Genomic DNA, 20,316 nt, shown 5'->3' on the forward strand with positions numbered 1-20,316 from the left:
CTCTTGACTTGTTGAAATACATAATACGAAATTGATGTTAATGATATTTGACACTTTAAGTGTAAAGGTCATCTTGACTTGCCAAATGAGTTGATATACTTGACAATATATTACTACTTAGGTTGAAAAGAAAATACAGAATGGTTCCTTTAATGAACCTGGATACACTGTTTACACCACCACTATACCAACAGTCACAATTACACTATCTGACGCGTGTTTCGATAACCAAGTTATTGTCTTCAGTGACGGTACCTTCAGTCTCTGAAGATTATTACCTCCGCATCATTTTGTAGTACTTTTTCGTTGGGACCCCATGTACCTATTTATTTTTTACATTACTGACGAATAAAGGATAAGAGTTATCATAGTGTGCAAGTAAATAAATATATTTACATATATATAAATTTTTTGAAAGGTCATAGCTGATTATGCTTCAAACAAAACAAAATCTTTATCAAAAATTCCTTAGCCAAAATATAATTCGCAATATATTTTCAAAATTTCCATTTAAAACACAAAAATTATTCACAAATCCTTGAAATATTTAAATATTTTCGTGTGTTCAGATTTTAATAATTGAAAGAGATTCTAGAAAAAGTGTCTGATTAATGTCGTTTATACAAATCTAATCATTTTCCATAATTATTTGTGATTGTTTGGAGTTGTTTTGGTAAAATCACAATAAGGTTGCTTTTAAAATGAAGCTAACAGAATAATATTAATAAACAGAAGTTTAATATGGTAACTAGCCTGCAGTTTCGACAAGATACGAGGATTGTCTTCAAGTTTCCGACCTAACAGAGGAAAATCGCTCTCCTTCACGTGGGACTTTGAGGTTAGGAAACAGGAAGAAGTCGCAGTCAACCAATGAATGAAGTTTGGAATAGATACAAAGTGAACGCCCAAAATATAGAACACATTCATTCAAAAATTTAAAAATATGTGTATTGAAACATTTAAATTAAATCTTTATTTTTTTACCTCAATAAACACATCTTTTTATTCCCCATCAGATGACATTGAGCTTCCACTGTCGTCAACATTATAGTAAGGAGGTTCAACTGGTTAATCAATGACAATGTGTATATTCCATATTTTGGTTTCAACCTGTTCCTGGACATGTTCAATACACTTTTACCACTAATCTCTGATAAGCTTCGTAAAAAATATTTTTAAAGTCAGAAATTTCCATTGTATTATTTTCTGTTGCAACATATTGTTTCACATTTGCCCAGATCAACTCAATGGAATTGAGTTCACAATGTTAATCGTAAAATGATATTTTGTTTTTTGGCCATTTCATGAATGACGTTAGAGTTATACTTATTTTTTTGGTCTTTGGCAATTTCTAAAAGCTCTGCTTCAATCATCAAAATCGATATTTTTAGAAGTAAGCCATTTTTTAATACCTGCTTTCCTTATTGCCATTGTTGAAACCTACCTGATGGGTTTTTTAATACGGTGGAAAGTCAATCCAATGCGTGCCTTGAGGATTTTATAGAAGAGTCCACCCAAAACTTATACTTAGAATGTCCAGCGTTTACCCATGTTACATCCAGGTAGTGAATTTTTCTATTTTCTTCACGCTTCCAAACAATTATGTCTGCTTTTTCTAATATTAAACTGTCCTTTCTCGATTTTTGTATTGAAATCTCAGATTTCGACACCTTTGATTTTTCCTCGTAAAAAGCTTATAATACTGTTTCACTAAACTTTTCTTCAACTTCAGTTTCAATACAGTTTCGATTTCTTCACTATCTTTGTTGTTGCAGTAGAATTCAAATTATTAATAGAAATACATCAAACAATCTTGACTTGACAAATTTAAATGTTTGAATGCTGTCATGACAATATCTTATTATAAAAAAAGAAAAAAAATAATATCTACAAATTTCGTTATTAATTCTTATCTAAAGCAATATCGAATAGAGTTCCATATTTTTCAGTTGGTTAATTTTAGTAAATTGTAATCAAACCAACGACTCCCAATTTTCGACTACGATGGTACTCGGGATTACAGTAGTACAGGGAATTATCGAATTATTGCGATTTTATTGAAGCCGACTTTAATTGCTTTTACTTTAAAAATAGAGTTATAATAAAATTGTCGCATTCGACAAATACCTGGTATTTCTAGCCTAAATTTTTTCTTTTTTAAAAGTTGGTAGTTATGAGGGTTATTAGACACGATATCTTTTGTATATTGACATCGTGTATAAATCAAAAATGAAAAAAAATAAACCATACATCAAACACCGGGATTTAGGTTATGTATTGAAACTGAAGCTCTTTTGTCTCTATTCCTGAAAGCAATCTATTAAAAAATCATGAATCACCACGAAACGATGAACGATGTTAATAAAGCTAATCCTTTACTAAAAGACGGCACTAGCTTTATTAAAAGCACTTGTGCGCGTGCGTACCTCTCAAATATGTCAAAAATAAAGTCGATTTTATTAAAATCGTCATTCGAATAATTCCCTCATGTTAAGTAAAACGTTCACTTTACCTATATCATAAAATCTATTTTAAATGAAAAAAATTAGCTAGAACAGAGTATCTTTTAACCCTTCTCACCTCTAATTGTAATCCTTATTAAGCCAACGAAACTAATGTTAATGATTATATTATTAACGATGCTATTGTTCCAATAATGATGATCTGAGTATTTTACATTTGAATAATTTGGTTGTATAAACTGATGCCTCTTCCGTTTTAATTAAATAAAAGAGATTAAATTTAAACGATTTTCCGGTACTAAAATGTAACATTAACATTCTAACTTAACAAAAAATAACCATGGCTTTGTCACAGATATAATCATAATATAATTATAGTACCGAGTTCTGCAACGCAGGATATCGTTTAGATTGTGACCGTGATACAATTGTTATAAATTGATAGTTAGAATAACTAAAATTGATACAAAGGTTTTAAGGGAATAAGTACACACAGGACAATTCTTTCATTTATCTAATCATCTTGATACATTAGAAAATCTTCTACACCCCAATGCAAAGTTCTAGGCTAGTCAATCTCGATTTAACCGACAACATCATCAAAATCGCACATTTTATCAGGAAAGACTTTTTCTGATGCATACCAGGGGAGCTCTATCAAGGTAGCAGCGTCAAATTAGCAAAAATCAATAAAGAAATATGCAAAATTTGTAGCTTTTTGTTGCTATTTAGTTGCTGAACCCGCGATTTTGTTACTTAAGCCGTTCGCGAAAAATCGCAAATACTGCTAAATTCATATAAAGCTATCATAAAATTTTGATAAATCAATAAATATCGAGCCAACTAGTGATCCAAAATTTGTTGCTGTAAGTACTAGCGAAAATTAGAGAAAAAAAAGACCGGACGAATTTTTTATACTAGCAGTAATTTTCTTCACACTTGCTGGCTTGAACTCAACTTATTACACTAAAAATTGAGAGAATATTTAGTTGCTACATTGAACAATGTTCACATGAGCCTGAAGAGTGAACAATAAACTAGGGACTAAAAATCGGCCGATCTTTTCGATCAGCTACAATTTTCCTAGTACATGCTAGCTTGAACTCGACTTGTTACACGAAAAATGGAGGGAATATTTAGTTGCTATCTTGAACAATGTTCAAATGAGCCTAAAGAATAAGCAGTGAAATCGATTTTTAAATGTGGTACTTTTGAAATAATTATTAAACGGTTCTACTAATCAGGTCGATTGCCGCCGAGATAATGAAAATCGGTTTATTGGTTCGAGAAATATCGTTGACGAAATATTTGGGAACATGTGCTTTTACAACATAACTCGGACATTCCTTTTCGGATAGTTTTTGATTTGATGATATAACTATATGGACTCAAAAAAACTCGATATTATCCGAGAACGTCGAAATCGATAGATTCGTTCGTAAGTAATTATTTTCGAAGAGCTCAATAGCATAGAATAGCTAATTATCTAAGTTCGGAGAGTTCAAAATAAAACATAAATTGTAATTTTGAGCTCGAAGATCTTAAAAACGTCATGAGTGCAATTTCATGCGTTTAGGTATATGATTAGCGAGAAGTTGTAGGGATGGCCTTTAGGGGTAATGTTGTTCTAATAGTGGATGACTTCGGGTGGTGGTTGTTGTTCTTCGTTATAATTGTTCGTGTCAACCTTTGAAGACCCTCTAGCTCTGTTTTCGTCCACTTCAGGATTCCAAAAAAGTACGTTAAAACAGGTAAGCTGACGCTATGTGTCTCCATATTACACTGCCTAACTATTAAATTCCTGTTTTATAATATATTTCTCGTTTTCAACAAATTTTGAGTTTGAAAAAACAGTTCAGAGATGCTAATTAAAATAACACCTTTGCGCGCAACTCATCAGAATGCGTGCATCGATTGCACGTGCGTCGAGCGCATATTATATAGAAGGGTGCATCGAGCGCATATTTGCAGGTATAAAGACGGTATCTTCAATCCCTGTATTCAGCTTAAAATGTTTATTACCGCAAATAAAAGAATAGAAATTATAAAACAGTTAACAACAGAGTAACAAAGAGTTAATACTATCTCATCGATGCGATTATAATCATAGTCTCCTAGCCTAACCTAACTTAACTATCCTTAAATTAAAAGGCTTTTTTTTGTAGAAAATTCGAAATATGCAATTTTTTAATTATTTTGTACCTTGTACCAAAAATGCAATAATTCTTAGAAAAATAATTTTTTTATCAATTTTTGTCCATTATTTTATATAATATTGAACTTTTAATTGCTCATTATCTTAGATGTTGCTGATGGTTTTTGTTTTGGTCTTAATGATGATAATTATTCAAGAGTTGGTATATTTGCCCATCTCTAGGACTCACTTCGGCAGATCAAATTTTCTTGTGCGCTTGTCGAAGGATCTTTCGAATTCTAAACAGGTAGTGTGCGCCAGATGCACGAAATGTTTTCTGAATGTGCCTGTGCACTCGATGCACGTGCGTTTCTCGCACCCCACCGTCTCAGCGCCAGGTGTCACAGAACTGTAAGTGCTTCCTGTACAATAGCTTTTTATCACAAACAACCTATTTTGAAAATATTAGCCTTCAGAAAACTCTCACATGTTTTGAATGCCAGTTCCTGGACTAATAGGAACCTTGGTTTTGTACTGAGAAACTCAAGGCAAACTACTGAAGTTAAAACCGTATCTGTTCTTTTTAATATTTGTTGTTCCAAACTAGAGTATACCTCTCTTATATGGGACTCTAGCTACCAAACTCATATTAGCAAAGTGAATAATATTCAGAGGAAGTACAAAAATATTTGATATTTATCCGCCTGAAAGAAAACCTCGAAACACACACTTTACAACGCTTAAAACTAAACGATCTAGCAATTAGATGTATGCGTTCCCTCTTGATATTACTTCACATAATTGTAACAAATAAAATTGATTCTCCGGAATATCTAAGTCTTTTACCCAGTTAGTGACAAACTGCAACTAAACTAGCATGACAATTCAGCGTTTTCTAGAAATAAAAAGTTTTTGGGGACAAATTTTAATGTTAAAAGGGTGAAGGTAAAAAATGAGCAGGTGGTTTAGTTAGACAATATCATACGAGTTACAGTGAAATGAAGTCGTTTTGGGTAACTTTTTCTGCCAGTTATCTGCTTCATTTAATTGTGGAAAAAGTAAAATTATTTTTCTAACAGAGCTATTACTTTCATATACATGAACCCTTTCTTTTACTATTGTCAAATAATGGAATTGTACTCAAATTTTGATGCAACCAAAGTTGCTGCTTTTTAAAAAAAACTGAAGAGCTGTTGCATTTTGCTGTATCTTTATTATCTACAGTCCGAATTCAATTTTATTACTAAAATATGTGGAAACAAATTTATATTCTAAATATATTGATAATATAACCTGCATAAATAAAGTAAATTATAGAAAACTACATGTGCTGGATATAAATATTCATTTCATGAGAAGTAAGAAATCGATTTCATCGATCAATTCATATATATATAGAGTGTTAAAATAACGCCCAAAATAAAGTGCTGGCCTCATTTTTTCCTAGAACATAAATGCTTGTATGATCAAAGCATGACTATTGCATAGCATGACTGTGTGAAGTCCAGAGGGAATTTGTTTTGTACATTCTTCATTAATCATACCTAGCCTATACAGAGCAAGATGAGCTTAGTTTGGATTAGTTAGATCATTTAATTGTGAACAGGGAAACCAAATATAAAAGATGTGTAATATCTACTTTTGCTTAAACAGCCATCACTCCACTGCAACAACTTTTTGTGATTATTCTAAGGCTTTCAATTGTGTTAATAATAATATTCAATTCAACAAATTGCAGTACTACAGTTTCAGGGGAACACCTCTCGCATGGTTTCAGTCATAACTTACCTACAGAAGTCAGCTTGTAAGGGTTGATACAACGATGTCTTCTTGCAAGCCAATAGAATGTGGAGTGCCATAAGGTTCAGTAGTAGGCCCTATTTTGTTCCTTCTTTTTATAAATGACATCGTCCATCTATATATCAGTGAAAATATGTGTATTTGCAAACGACACTAGTTTCTCTTGGAGCAACCCTGATCTCAGGGCACTTCATAAGACCATATCTAGTGACATAATCACCGTTAAATCATGCGATTCTAATCATCTGTGTCGCATCATTTCTAAAACTAAAGTTTTATCATATAAAAATACATTGCAGCCTTTGTTGCATCCATAAAATTCTTAGGGCTTATTCTGAACAATTCCTTGAAATGGGAGTTACATATTACCGCCTTATCTAAAAAATTAAGTTCCTCCTGTTTTACGCTGAGATCAGTTTCCAAAGAACTGGACTTATTCATCTCCTTAACAGTTTATTATGCCCTTATTGAGTCGCATCTCCGATATGCCCTTCCCTTCTGGGGTATGTGTGGTGCGACTCAATTTGAGTGAATCTTCAAATTACAAAAGAGAGCTGTTAGATATTCACTCGAACTAAACAGCAGGGCTCACTGCAGGGACTTCTTTAAAAGATTAAAAATTCTTACTCTTTTTACTCACTTACTCATCTTTAAATCCGTTTGCCTAATCCGTAAGGACGCTTCTCCAATTTCAGAAAGATCGTTGCACCTATTCCACGGTCAGAATTAGTTAAGGTCTCAATATTTTACAATGCAAAAAAATGCACGATCACTTGCCCATTGAAATCTTTTCCCGAATTCAACGATAATTTGAGGGAATATGTACTGGAAAGTGCCTTCTACCCTGTAAACGACTTCTATTCTAATAATAATACTTAATTCCGAGTATGCATATATAATATGCATACTGGTTTATTTTTTGGACTTACATACTAATTATTACCTATTACTATTACCTATAATTTTGTTACTCATTGTGGTTTTCTTTTATTGTATTTGTATTTTTATTTAGTTATATTTAAGTTTTTACAAGCTTTTGTCTACAAATTGTAACAATTTTTTGACAATAAAACATTTCTCTTCCTCTCTCTCTATATATAAATTTACTTATGTAAGAAATGCAATCTTTAACTCCACCCGAAATATTTCTTGGGTGCCATCAACCATAAAATATAAAATGTTGACGTTTGAAGAAAAACTTTGAGAAATGTATTAGTAAAAAACTTTTTTAATTCGGACTGTAGATTAATAATATGTAACAACTTTTTTGATTGATAAAAATAATTTCGAAACTATTTGACGTCATTATCCTAATTCATCATCATTTTGATACAATAACAATTAAAAAACATTTTGGGGCATTAATTGGTTCAGAATACATTCTTCTCGGATTGCTAAACAGACCCATTCTTTATTTTATTTTTCAGTTGCTATAACTAAGTCTTCACCTTTATATGGAATGAATGAATCAATATTCTATCCAGAACTTTTTGGATATTTTTGCAGCACTATCTCCAACATGAAAAAGAAAATTCTTATTATTTTGTAATTTTCTCATTGTGCATTCGTTTCTAGCAGAGTTATCAAAAAATTATCTACAAACATTAGGTTTACTTCTTTCATATTCTTATATACACTATATTATTAAGATTTTATCTGACTGTTTTACTGTTTATTTGTAGTATTCAACTCAGTTAAACTGTTACTGTTTATTGTTTTGTATATTTTTCCCATTCATCAATTGGTCCTTATGCTGTTGGGTGGTGCAAATGAAATATAAATGAAAAATATAAAAGATCGGCTATGTGAAAGAAGGGAATACACTTATGCATAGTCGCTAAAAGATTTAAGGTCATATCCTACAAATTACCCTAACTATTTGCGGATGTTTTTACTGTTATATCATCCCAAACACTCGGCATAATTATACCGGAGATATGAGAAGCTATCTACAAGGCTATGAATAAAGTAGTGAAACCATGAAAATAATGTGGGACCGCGTAATTTAAAAAAAAAACTAATTAAAAGAAACACGTAACATAAGGCTTCCAGTGACTTTCCTCGTCTCGATCCGTTCTCGTCTTGGTTTTACGAGACAAAATATTCTTGGCACAGTTTAAGCGATATTGAGATCGTATACGTTGCGGTCCTAGAAACTAGTTGTTTGTTTCATTCAATTTTTTTTTCATAGCACACTTACGAGTTATAAAATTATTAGCACTATCATATGAATTCAATTTTTTCACCGTACAAACACAATCTACAAAATATTAAATAAGATTATCATCTGTGGTACATTTTCTTTAAATTTTTGTAATATGATATATAAACAAGGAATTCTAGTAATCTTCGTATTATACCGTTTAATATGAATCTCTAAGAAGTCAAGAAAGTAATACTGAAAATAAGAACAAAAATTATACAACAATCTTGTAGCATTTATAATTAGAAATGACCATTTTTTGATACACTGATATACCATATATCATAGAACTTATACATGTTTTGGACATAACGGTAAAAACCACAACTGAGTGATTTTCAAATAACGGTTTAAAAGATACATAAGTTTGGAAAAAACCGGATTGGAATGAGATACTACTATTACATAATGATTGTGGTAATTATTTCATTTTATACTAGACTTAGTAACCTTAAAAACAAATAATTACATATATATATATATATATATATATATATATATATATATATATATATATATATATATACTACTCATATTCTAGATGTTTAAATAACAATTCTTTAAGAAACCTATCGTTTTCATTGGTCCAACAAAAACTCAATACATGTTGAATAAGAACGTCCAAAAATCCTATGAGAAATGGATATTATAAAGGTTACTATAGAGGAACTAGAGCTGGCAACACTGCATTTTCAATGTCTCCATCCCTATACTCGCGAGAGATATTTAAACTCTCGATTTTTTCTATGTCTTCTACCTCTACCACAAAATGGACGTGATTTAAGTGAAATAGTTGGATACGTTTTGTGTCTTGCGTAACTAAAAAAAGAAAGTCAAAACGGAGAACGTGGGGGACACCTTGCCTCATTTGACTCACGTTACAGTGAATTCAATTTTACATGATCATCTTCATGCGAAAAAAAATGTCCTTGTTGAGTGCGCTTAACTATTCCCAAAAGTCCGAGGGAATAATAATCGCGGGGGAAACGTTAGATATGTTAAATGGACATCGTATTCTTCCTAAAATTTTAACAAATGATGAAACGAACATACGTACTGTTTTATAATATTTCTATCAACCAGAACAGCCCTGTGTGGATTCACGAAAATTCACCTACGATGGCGTAAAAGAAAAGATCTGTCAAAACAGTTCTCTTTCGTAGTACAGGATTAGTGCAAGCAATTAAGCTCAAACTTAGCAGCAAACTGTTACACTACAAAATGTTTACATGCATTCCTTGAGTCAATCAATATTCGCGGCAGTTAAATGATGTGACAGTCATTGAACATTCATCTTATTCGCCTGATTTGTCCACGTGTGATTACTGGTTATTCTTGGTCGACGTTTATAGGTTGAAGGTAAGATAGATGAAAGAATTCATTAATCAGAGGAGGATTTAGCATTTTGGAGTCCTTAGTCTAGTTCCTTTATTAAAAAATTATATCAGTTCCATATGTTAATTGCTTAAACACCACTCCACAATGCAATGTTATCATTATCAGGTTTTTTGAGGAATTTATTTGGTTCTGGTCTTAGCAAAATGCAGCCTTAAAACACTACTTAAAACAAACTTAAGCATAGCCATTATTGATGTCGCAACGGCTTCAAATTTCAAGCCCACAATCAGACTTTTTTACAGTACGTGAAACTGCATCTAGATTACATTCGTAAAACAAAACAAAGCGATATATTCAGCTAACCATACTGATCCTAAAGCATGAGGAGAGAATGACAGAATTAAAATTGACGTTTCGGAGAGTATTGGACTTTTCTCAAACCTATTGCAAATTCATATAAATACTTTTTAAAAATATTTTGTTTACTTTCACCCTTGCGTCTCATGGGAGCCTTCGCCCACAGATTGGCCTATCAAGTCTATTAGGAAATCAGGCCCTGGATGTAGGTGATGATTATTTCGAATATAACTAGAATTATTTTTCCAAAAAGACTTGTAGGTACCTTGTATTGTAATATTATAACCTCACCTATGTATAAGCACAATATCGGAAGAAATGTTATAATATGAGAGCAGCAATAAGTAATGATGATTCTCTTAAATTATATCTTGGCCATTCTATCAATAGTATATAATTTAAATACCGAAGTATATTACCAACACAAGTTTTTTTCTTTAATATATCACTGTTAATAATAATTCACTTTTCAATTAATCAGTCAACTATAAATTGTTTTTTAGGTTAATTGTAGGTAACGGGTCTTTTAATCTTGAATCATATTATACAGTATTATTCAAAACCGTTCATTTCTTCGTGGTAATCTTTTATACATTTTGACACAAATATAAGCCCCTAGATAAGTTTCTTAAACTCATTCTTTCCTCTATTCGGCTCAATATCCACTTTCCCTCAAAGACTTCCGTCTCCAAACGGTATTTTTTCTACTTCCTCCAATGCTCCACTGCTGCTGATTTTTCCAAGTGAAACTTCATTCATGTAAAATTATACATACAACTATGTTATCTCCATTACTGGTAGATTGTCGTCAAGATTAAGTGTTTATAAAACCTTGTTATTTACCTTATTCAGTTAAAATAACATGGATCGAGAACATCATACACGATTAGCACAATAAGTTTTAGAATGAGTAAGATCAGAATTAAAGGTATTGTGATAAGCACTTATTCATTCTTGAATTCAAGAAGGGCTATATGCTGTTAAAACTATTTTACAAATCACAAATTTATCACGAAATTTCTGAAATAAATGGAAGAAATCTGTGTTCATTATTGTTTGTATAAGATTTTGAAAATTAATTGAATTAGTTGAAGAAATAGCGGAAGAAAGCGGACGTAAATAAAACGAAAGTGATGATCGCAATGAAAGAAAGATTACACAAGCAATTAAAAATCTACTACTTATTACACGATATTGAAGAAAGTAAGTTACAGTTGCGCATGCGTTACAGATCTATGACGTATCAAACATATGCCAATTAGATGATCTGATTCCTTTCTCCACCGTCTACTGGGTTAGGTGTGATGAAGTTCTGGAATGCAAGAAAAATTGCGTGAAGCAATGCGGCAATAGCCTTTTTAATGGTTTGCTCAGCGCACGCGTGTCTGCCACGTTTAAACGGCGGCAATATGAAAGTTTCGGGCACTTTTTTCTAAATATGGCCGGGCAACAAGTTGTATCACCTTTGTCACCAATAAAATTAAATGAAAAATTAATTGATGGTGCATCATTAGTGCATCCAAGAGTAGAAACTCATAATTGTATTCAATTAAGACGATGGTTAAAATGTCATGGACGTCCTCAAGGTGAAAATAAGGCAGAATTAGATGAGAGGTTAGAATCACAATTTTACTGACAAGTAAAACTGCATTTTTCTGTAAATATTTAAAAAAAAATTCTGACCACTAAAATTTATTATCAATTTTTTAGGGTATAGAACGCAATTCGCAACCGTATCCCAGTAGATTCAAGTCTAGACAAAGGAAAGTGGTTGAAGCTAGAACAAGACAAGCAACAAAATCGTCAAGCAGGAAATAATAGTCCTTTGTTGAATTTCCCAATTGTTTGGAAAAATTTTTATCAACAAGTTTGCCAAAATTATTTGATGAAGCTTCTATCTTTGACTATCTGATTTCAACTTGCATAGTAGAGAAAGAAAATTCTAATTCTTGTGATGACGATGAAGAAAATGAGTCAAACATTTTAGATTACAGTACAGCAAAACCTATAAAAAGAGGGAAGCTATATGTTGACAGTAATCATATTACAGATATTTCTGATTCCATCACGTCTCAAAATATTTATTGTTTAAAAAGTCAAATAAAAGCATAGTATCACACAAAAACTAGCTACTTTGTCCAAGTTATGATAAATTCTGAAAGTCTTTATTTACATGATCAATCCCTTGGAACCGACCATCACCTCGACCACAACGCTTAACCCACAAATCACATTTACTACACTTGGAACAAATGTTTAAATGAATTTTCACTGTTGTTTTACTACGTTTTTGACGGATACTCCATAACAACAATGTTTTTTTGCAACTTTTTTTATTGGTAACATTTTTTATTTCAATAAAAATACTTGTTAATTTTTTATTTATAAATATACGTTCATTTTAATTTCACTGTTTTTAACAGATAAGCAATTTCCTTTACTTTTTTTATTTTAAATTGTATAGAAAACGCAGTGTGTACCGTATGTTTATTTGTAAAGTGCCCGAAAAACATGGCGGAATTTGAGGCATGCACAGAAAATCTTTTTTACTATTTAAAAATCTATTGCAACATGTCATTCAAAACAAGAGGCGTGGAATGCTTACTACAGGTGTTATGCTGCTCCATGATGAATCTCGATGCAAAGCATTTGCTTTGGCATAATTTGGCTGCGAGTTGTTTAAACATCGAGTGTGAGTTCTTTTTTTTTAAATAGAAGATACTTTGCAAATTTGAAATATGGAAGAAGTGAAGAGGTGTAAGTGGAATTCGAAAGTTTTATGAACGTGAAGATTAGGAAAATCTAGAGAATGACAGTATGAGGGAGGAATTATAACGATAGAAAAGATTCGTCAATGAGAAATAAAGGGGGGGGGGAAGAGAAAGAAAATAAGAAGACAAAGTGTCAAGAGAAATAATATAAAAATAAACAGAAGACATATTGTGAATATGGGAGGAGTTATCGTAGAAAAATACAATCACAGAAACGCAAATTATACGATAATTGGAGGATAAGGCAGAAAAGGATTGGTAATACAGTACTTTTCAGATAAAAGTATCCACCTTTAATAACTTTTGTAATACTGGTATTTAGAAAAAATCCAAAAACACGTCAATTTATGTTGGAAGGGGCAAGCATTATGGCTTATTTAAACTTACTGGAAAAGCCACCCCCTCACCCCTAGCAGCATCCCCTTTATTTTTTTAAATTACTTTTCATATTTTTTATGTAAAATTTGGATACTCCTCTTTGAGCTGCTTTCAAAAATGTATAATACTTGTAGGTTAAAGTGGTTAGTTTATGAGATAAACAATTTTTCTTTTAAGAGCACAAATTACTTATTATTTACTTTCACCTTATTTGCCTGTACTAAAATGGGTTGTACAACAGTTCAAACTCTTTAATCTTTTTAACTGTGCTATTTATTATGAAGTTACAATAAGTGTTCAAAATGAGTACCATTCACTTCCATACAATGGTATAATCTATTTTGAAATGCCTCTCTGACATTGCTTAATACGGCTGGATTTAATTGTCGACATTCATTTTCTATCCTCTCTCGTAAATCATCCAGAGATTCTGGTTGGGTAGCATAAACTTTTGTTTTTAAATACCCCCATAAAAAGAAGTCTAGGGGTGTTAAATCCGGTGACCTAGGTGGCCACTCCATCATCTGCCACTTCTACCTATCCAACGAGAGGGGAATGTTTCGTTTAAAAATTGTCGGACAGGCATAGCATAGTGTGGGGGAGCTCCGTCTTGTTGAAATACCAGTAAATCTTCGGAAAGGTTATCATCATTTTCTATTATTGTTGTAATACGTGGGTCAACCCCTTCCCTGAGTAACTCAAGATATGATTCACCATTTAAATTTCCGTTGATGAAGAAAGGTCCGACAATGTGGTCACCTAGGATACCACACCAAACGTTTAACTTTTGGGGATGTTGTGTATGGAATTCACGCATAATATGTGGATCACTTTCAGCCCAATATCTACAATTATGCCTACTTACTAAGCCATTTAATGACCATGAGCATTCATCAGAAAAGCAAATATTGTTTAACAATTGTGGATTGTTATTGATAATTTGCGTCATTGATTCGCAAAACTCTAGACGACGATCAAAATCATCTTCATTCAACTCGTGCACCAACTTAACTTTGTATGGGTGGTACTTGAATTTATGTAGAACTCGGAAAACTGTAGAAGATGAAACACCGATCGCTCTACTTATTGTTGACAACGATTGGGGTTGTTGAGCCTCTAAGCTGACTTGCCCTAAAATTGCCACTTGGATTGCTTCGTTATTTACGAGTCCCTCTCGCTTATGCACTTTATTGCAAACAGATCCTGTTGTGGTAAATTTCTCCATCAGTTGAATTACATACTTATGAGTTGCATGTCTTCCCTTCTTCATGTAATTCGTTAAATATTCTAGCAGCAGCTCTTGCACAATTATTATTTTGGTAGTATAAACCTACAATTTCAATTCTTTCTTGCAAAGAGTAAACCATTTCAGAGAAACAAAATAAATAATGTATCAAATTACACTATCAATAGTGACTACAAATTCTAGTTGACAATGTCAAACTTTAATAAAAAGGAGAGTTTTTTGTTGTTTGGATTTTTTAAGTAGAATAAAGAAGAGTTTGAACTGTTGTACAACCCATTTTAGTACAGGCAAATAAGGTGAAAGTAAATAATAAGTAATTTGTGCTCTTAAAAGAAAAATTGTTTATCTCATAAACTAACCACTTTAACCTACAAGTATTATACATTTTTGAAATCAGCTCAAAGAGGAGTATCCAAATTTTACATAAAAAATATGAAAAGTAATTTAAAAAAATAAAGGGGATGCTGCTAGGGGTGAGGGGGTGGCTTTTCCAGTAAGTTTAAATAAGCCATAATGATTGCCCCTTCCAACATAAATTGACGTGTTTTTGGATTTTTTCTAAATACCAGTATTACAAAAGTTATTAAAGGTGGATACTTTTATCTGAAAAGCACTGTATATACATATTAAGAAACTTAATAGAAAATAGGAATCTCTCGAAAATTGATAGAAATAACAAAAGGAATAAATATAAAAGGTCTTATACTACTTTTTCTGATACTACACATGGAAAAAAGAATTTGCAGCAGAAATCTAGAACCAGTGAAAATAGATGGAATATACTAATTGTAGCAGATAACAAAAAAAATATATAAAACCGTGAGAGGTAAGGTTCAAACAGATGAAAGAAAATATAGGAAGGAGAGGGAAATAACGCAAGGAGACACTCTTAGTCCACTTCTGTTTATACTAGACATAAATAGGATAATAAAAATGATAAAAAACATTGGCCACGGAAACCTAGAACCGGTGAAAATAGACGGAATAGTAAATGTATACGATATAGTGAAAATAGCAGATACATTTAAGAAAATGGAAGAAAGATAGAAATTTGGATAAAAATAATAGAAAACTTATAGTAAATAACCAATAATGAAAGAGCAAAAAAGGGACCACATTTGAAAACCTGTGAGTCGTTTTCTGAGAAGATGTAAAAAAAAATATAGAGATAACGAACAATGCCCAGGAAAACAAGTAGCAGAAAAAGGAGGAAGAAAAGGGAAAGCAATACAATAAATGAATTACATTTCAAAGGAACAAAGTGGAAAATGGATAAAAGAAGAGTGAAAACGAAAACTCCAATACTCTGATGCTTGAAAGGACTCAAAAAGTTGTAAAGAAGAACAAGAAAACAAGATTCGATAACGACGAAAATAGAAAAAACAACCAAATTAGTTTGTCTGTTTTATTGGAATCAGGATAGATAGGATGCCAAAAAAATTACTGCAGACTTAAATTAAAAATAAAGAAGAACGGACAGACGGATAAAAATTATGACAAGAAATGGTGTTTACTGAAAAACTTAACCCTGAAAATGTGAAAGAAGATAGGAAAATATAATATGGGTTTAGTTACATTAGCAAGATTTCTTTTAGTAAAGATAAAGATGAATGTGTAAATTAGTTATAAGTATTACTAAAAAATTATCAATCCACTCTGCTAGACGAGGAGGTACATTGTTAGCTTAAAGATAAAATTCTCTTCAATTGCACATCTCCTCTTATAGATAGACAATAGTGTTCAAGGGAATATCTCTCAATTCATACAATGTGTTGTAAAGTAACTTGTTAATATTTCGATTTCTCATAGGTTCATGAAAAATTGAAAAAACTTATTAAATTAATTCAAACCATCTCTATCCTTAAAAGTTGCAATTATTAAAAAATAATAGTAGTTTTTTTTTCTCATTATTTTGTTAAAACGTAATGAATTTCTCAATGTCGTTTGTGTTTATTGTTTTTGTGTACTTCAAAAATTTCATATTATTCATGTTTTATGTTCACCTCACAGGTACTCACGGGGTACGCAAAACAACCTAATTTAAAAGCATATCAACTGAAGCCTTGCACAGAAAACAAATCCTAATTTTGTTGCAAAACTCATATTCGTCTTGCTTTTTCTGCAACACCAAAATGAAGCAAACTACAACTAGCTTTAAGACAATATCAAGACCGAGCATTAAAGGCTCTTGCAGTTGTCCAGTTTTTTCACTATTTTTATTTGTTCCGAGCTTTTCATTCTAGGGCCGAAATAATTGAACCACAATATAATATGAAAATTATCTTTAAAAATGTTTGTCAAATTGTCAAAAATTTATAGTTAAAAGTATTATTCTGGCTAGGGTTTTTCTGACAGAAAATGTGCAAAAAGAATAGAAATAAAGTTATTTGGATGTGGAAAAATATGTATAAGGAAAAAAATGGTTAAATGTATTGCTAGTTCAATTCTATTTCAATAGTGAATTCATAAACAAATTTATAATTCTTAGCAATGAATTTTTATATTGCTTCCTTTTTAATGATGATAAAACCGAAAAAAATATTTGTAAAAACTGTTGTTTAAGTATAAAAATTTTTAGCACATATACAGTCTTGTCCTGACCTGAGAGCCCTGATGGAAGATAATATGATTCGAGAAGTTGCCTTGATTTATAAATTATAAATTTTGGTTAGTATCTTACCATTGAAATACTTATTTTTAATATATAAAAAGAGGCCGATACTATTTTTTGGATAATAAAAAATCCTAATAACATCCTATTTAAATATAAGCAAATTTAATTGCATGAGCGCCGATTTTGGGCACTTACTAATATTTCTAGAAACTTTTCATAATATTTATACCAGCATTACTTCATTCCTCTTTTCTTAATCCTTTACTTTACTTCTAATCAATTAAAAACTATATTATTCCTAAATTGCCTCCAATGAAAATTTACCAAAAAATGCAAAACCTGCAAAAGTGTGAGTGGATCAAGACCACGAATGGACATAGCAAGACCATGACCGTGACCAAAATTAACCTGATATTAGTATTGATCTTGCATCATGATCATCACCTACAAAAAGCATTTCAAAGATTAAGAAAAGCTCTGGAATAAATATCTTATATCTCAATATATCTTATATTTCTATAGTTTTGAAAATAAAAATAAATTTCATTAAAATTTTTTTAATGAAACCTTCTCCCATGATTTTATCCAGTTTTGTTATTTAAATTTTTATTATGATTGCTATTTTATCGTCAATTAGTTCAAATGGATGTTCTAACTTTTTTTATTAATAGTAAGTGCTAGAAAGCTACTTATTTTCTGGGTGTTGATAGCTATAATTTTTAGCTTATCTGAATTCCAGTTACATTTTTTTGATTATACATAATTTATTTGTTTACGTCTATAAAGAATTTTTATTGCTCGGTTTTTTTTTGGACCCGATAATTTTTTATCGAAACCTGTCGCTGTTTATGATGTTTTCTCAATCTATTTCATCACATATCGTGTAGTTCGACTTCGATTTTAATTTTTTTAATCAAAATCATTTTTGTAAGTATAAGAATCATAACCTATATTAAGCTCATCATATTTACATTGTATAAACGAATCTAAATACTGCATAAAAATAATAAAATAAATAATAAGTTAAACCGTTCTTCAAGTTGAAATTAATAAGAAAAACAACAAAGATATGTGTAACAACAATCAACTCTTTTTCCTAGTAAAATATTTATATATATAATACAAATTTACCTTCATCCACGTGTGTTCCATGTTTTAAATGATGTAAATGAGCGTAATAATGATGGTGGTGTAAAATACACTCCAAATCCGTACAATTGAGCATAATTCCAAATCACAATATATCACAATAATTTCCACAAACAAAAAAATCACTACGCGCTATTTACTAACGGCACACTTTTCAACAATAACAAACACTTAAAGAATTCCTATAATTCAAATAATAAACAAATAATGTTTACGCAGTCCTTTAGTAGGTATTTGTTAATCAACAGTTTTAAAACAAGCATGTGTTACTGGCCTCTTAAGGAGACTCACCGTCTCGTTAACCACGATCCCGGTAATGATTAGTCGAATCAGGTGATCGTCCTTAAAGGTCAGGGCTCTATAAAAAAAACCAAAAGTCCTGCAACACTCCGATGCACATTTAAGACTGTCTAAACGAGAATTACACTCTGTACTAGTGGGTCACATTCGGAGATAGACTAGGTTAAGTCCATCGGTCTATGTAAACACTCGATATCGCGGTGTGTTTTGTTACTGTTAAGAATATGCATGAGCAACTGTGCACTCGGATCAAAAGAGATAGAAGGTTAGTTAGCAAATTAAAGACATCGAGTCAGTGTGTGTGTGTCTGCACGGGGAACGGATTAATTAAGGGGGGACGTTACTTTCTAAGTGCAAGCTAAGACCCCTCTTCTTTGATATATTATTGTTATTACTATTGACATTGTCATTAAAGAGAATATCTCATTGAAAACTGTGACAGGGACGTAGATAAAATAGCGTACAAAGTGATTATAATTTATAATTGAATATACAGGGAGAATCACTTCTATTTCTAGAGGGTAACGATTTTGCACCGGAATGATAAAGAGGGCAGCCATAAAGTTCGACTAGTAAATATATTTCGGGGAATATATGGGATTGTCTCGATCACGCAAAATTTATTCTTGGATTTTCATCAATTTAATTCTATAGTTCTCCCTTGAAATTATCGACAGCTTTGATTGGTTTCAATAACACTATAAGCACTGTTATTTTATCAACAACGTCAAACTGACCAGTTTATTATCAAAAGTTGATAGAAATTGAAATGATTGATCTGTATAACAGCCAAATGGATATAGAATAATCAGCAAATATTGCTTATATGTAGTTGCTGCCATAAAAATATTGGAAGAGTATGAAGCAATACTTCAAGTAATGGAGCCAAGCGAAAACTTCTTCTGCAGCCTCAAAAACCCCGATTTTGCCGTACGAAAAATCTTATTTTATCTGTATTTTAAATCTCCATCAAGCTTATAGTGTGCAGATTCCATGCTGAAATACACCCTCATCGATATATCCATCTATCCTAAACGGTGGTGAATTTACAGATTAGCAGTCTGTGGACTATTCATCTTTTGCCGCCTCTATTAACATCTGAACTTTGATAGATTAGTTCACAATTATTCAAACTACATTCTTTTCACTGCAAATAACTATTACATTATTTTAAGCAAAGTTGAATCATCTACTACTATTAAATGTTAGGTATGTTTTAAATCTATTTAACACTTATATAATATAAAAATAAAGCTTACACGAGGAGTAACGTTAATGCATACGAGTATTTTTGAAGGCACTCACAGTTTAACAAAATCATAATTATAATATAGTATGAAAGATTGTTCATTAGGTCTGACTCCATGCAGAAAAGGGTTAAAGAGTTAAACATTACTTGACTTTGTCGATAGTAAATAGCTCTTCACTATTTTCAAACAAGAAAAGCTTCTCTCACTTGAATAATTTTATGCTGATGTACACATAACAATACCAAGTAAAAGTTAGTAGCTTTAAAAGTGTACGCGTTCTTGAACAAGTTCCGATTCTAAATCATTAGTGTACA

At 31.5% G+C, this 20,316-nt stretch overlaps 1 protein-coding gene across 1 annotated transcript in view; it reads right to left on the reverse strand.

Annotated features, from left to right (window-relative positions):
- Positions 1-18,855, reverse strand: part of LOC130441839 (uncharacterized) — a 677,503-nt gene extending 658,648 nt beyond the window's left edge. The window contains exon 1 of the mRNA XM_056775648.1: positions 18,435-18,855. Coding sequence (XP_056631626.1) covers positions 18,435-18,528 — 94 coding nt within the window. The 5' untranslated portion in view covers positions 18,529-18,855. The remainder of the gene's footprint in view (positions 1-18,434) is intronic.
- Positions 18,856-20,316: the final 1,461 nt, after the last annotated feature.

Source organism: Diorhabda sublineata, chromosome 3, assembly GCF_026230105.1.
Source record: "Diorhabda sublineata isolate icDioSubl1.1 chromosome 3, icDioSubl1.1, whole genome shotgun sequence".
Classification (NCBI taxonomy): Eukaryota; Metazoa; Arthropoda; class Insecta; order Coleoptera; family Chrysomelidae; genus Diorhabda; species Diorhabda sublineata.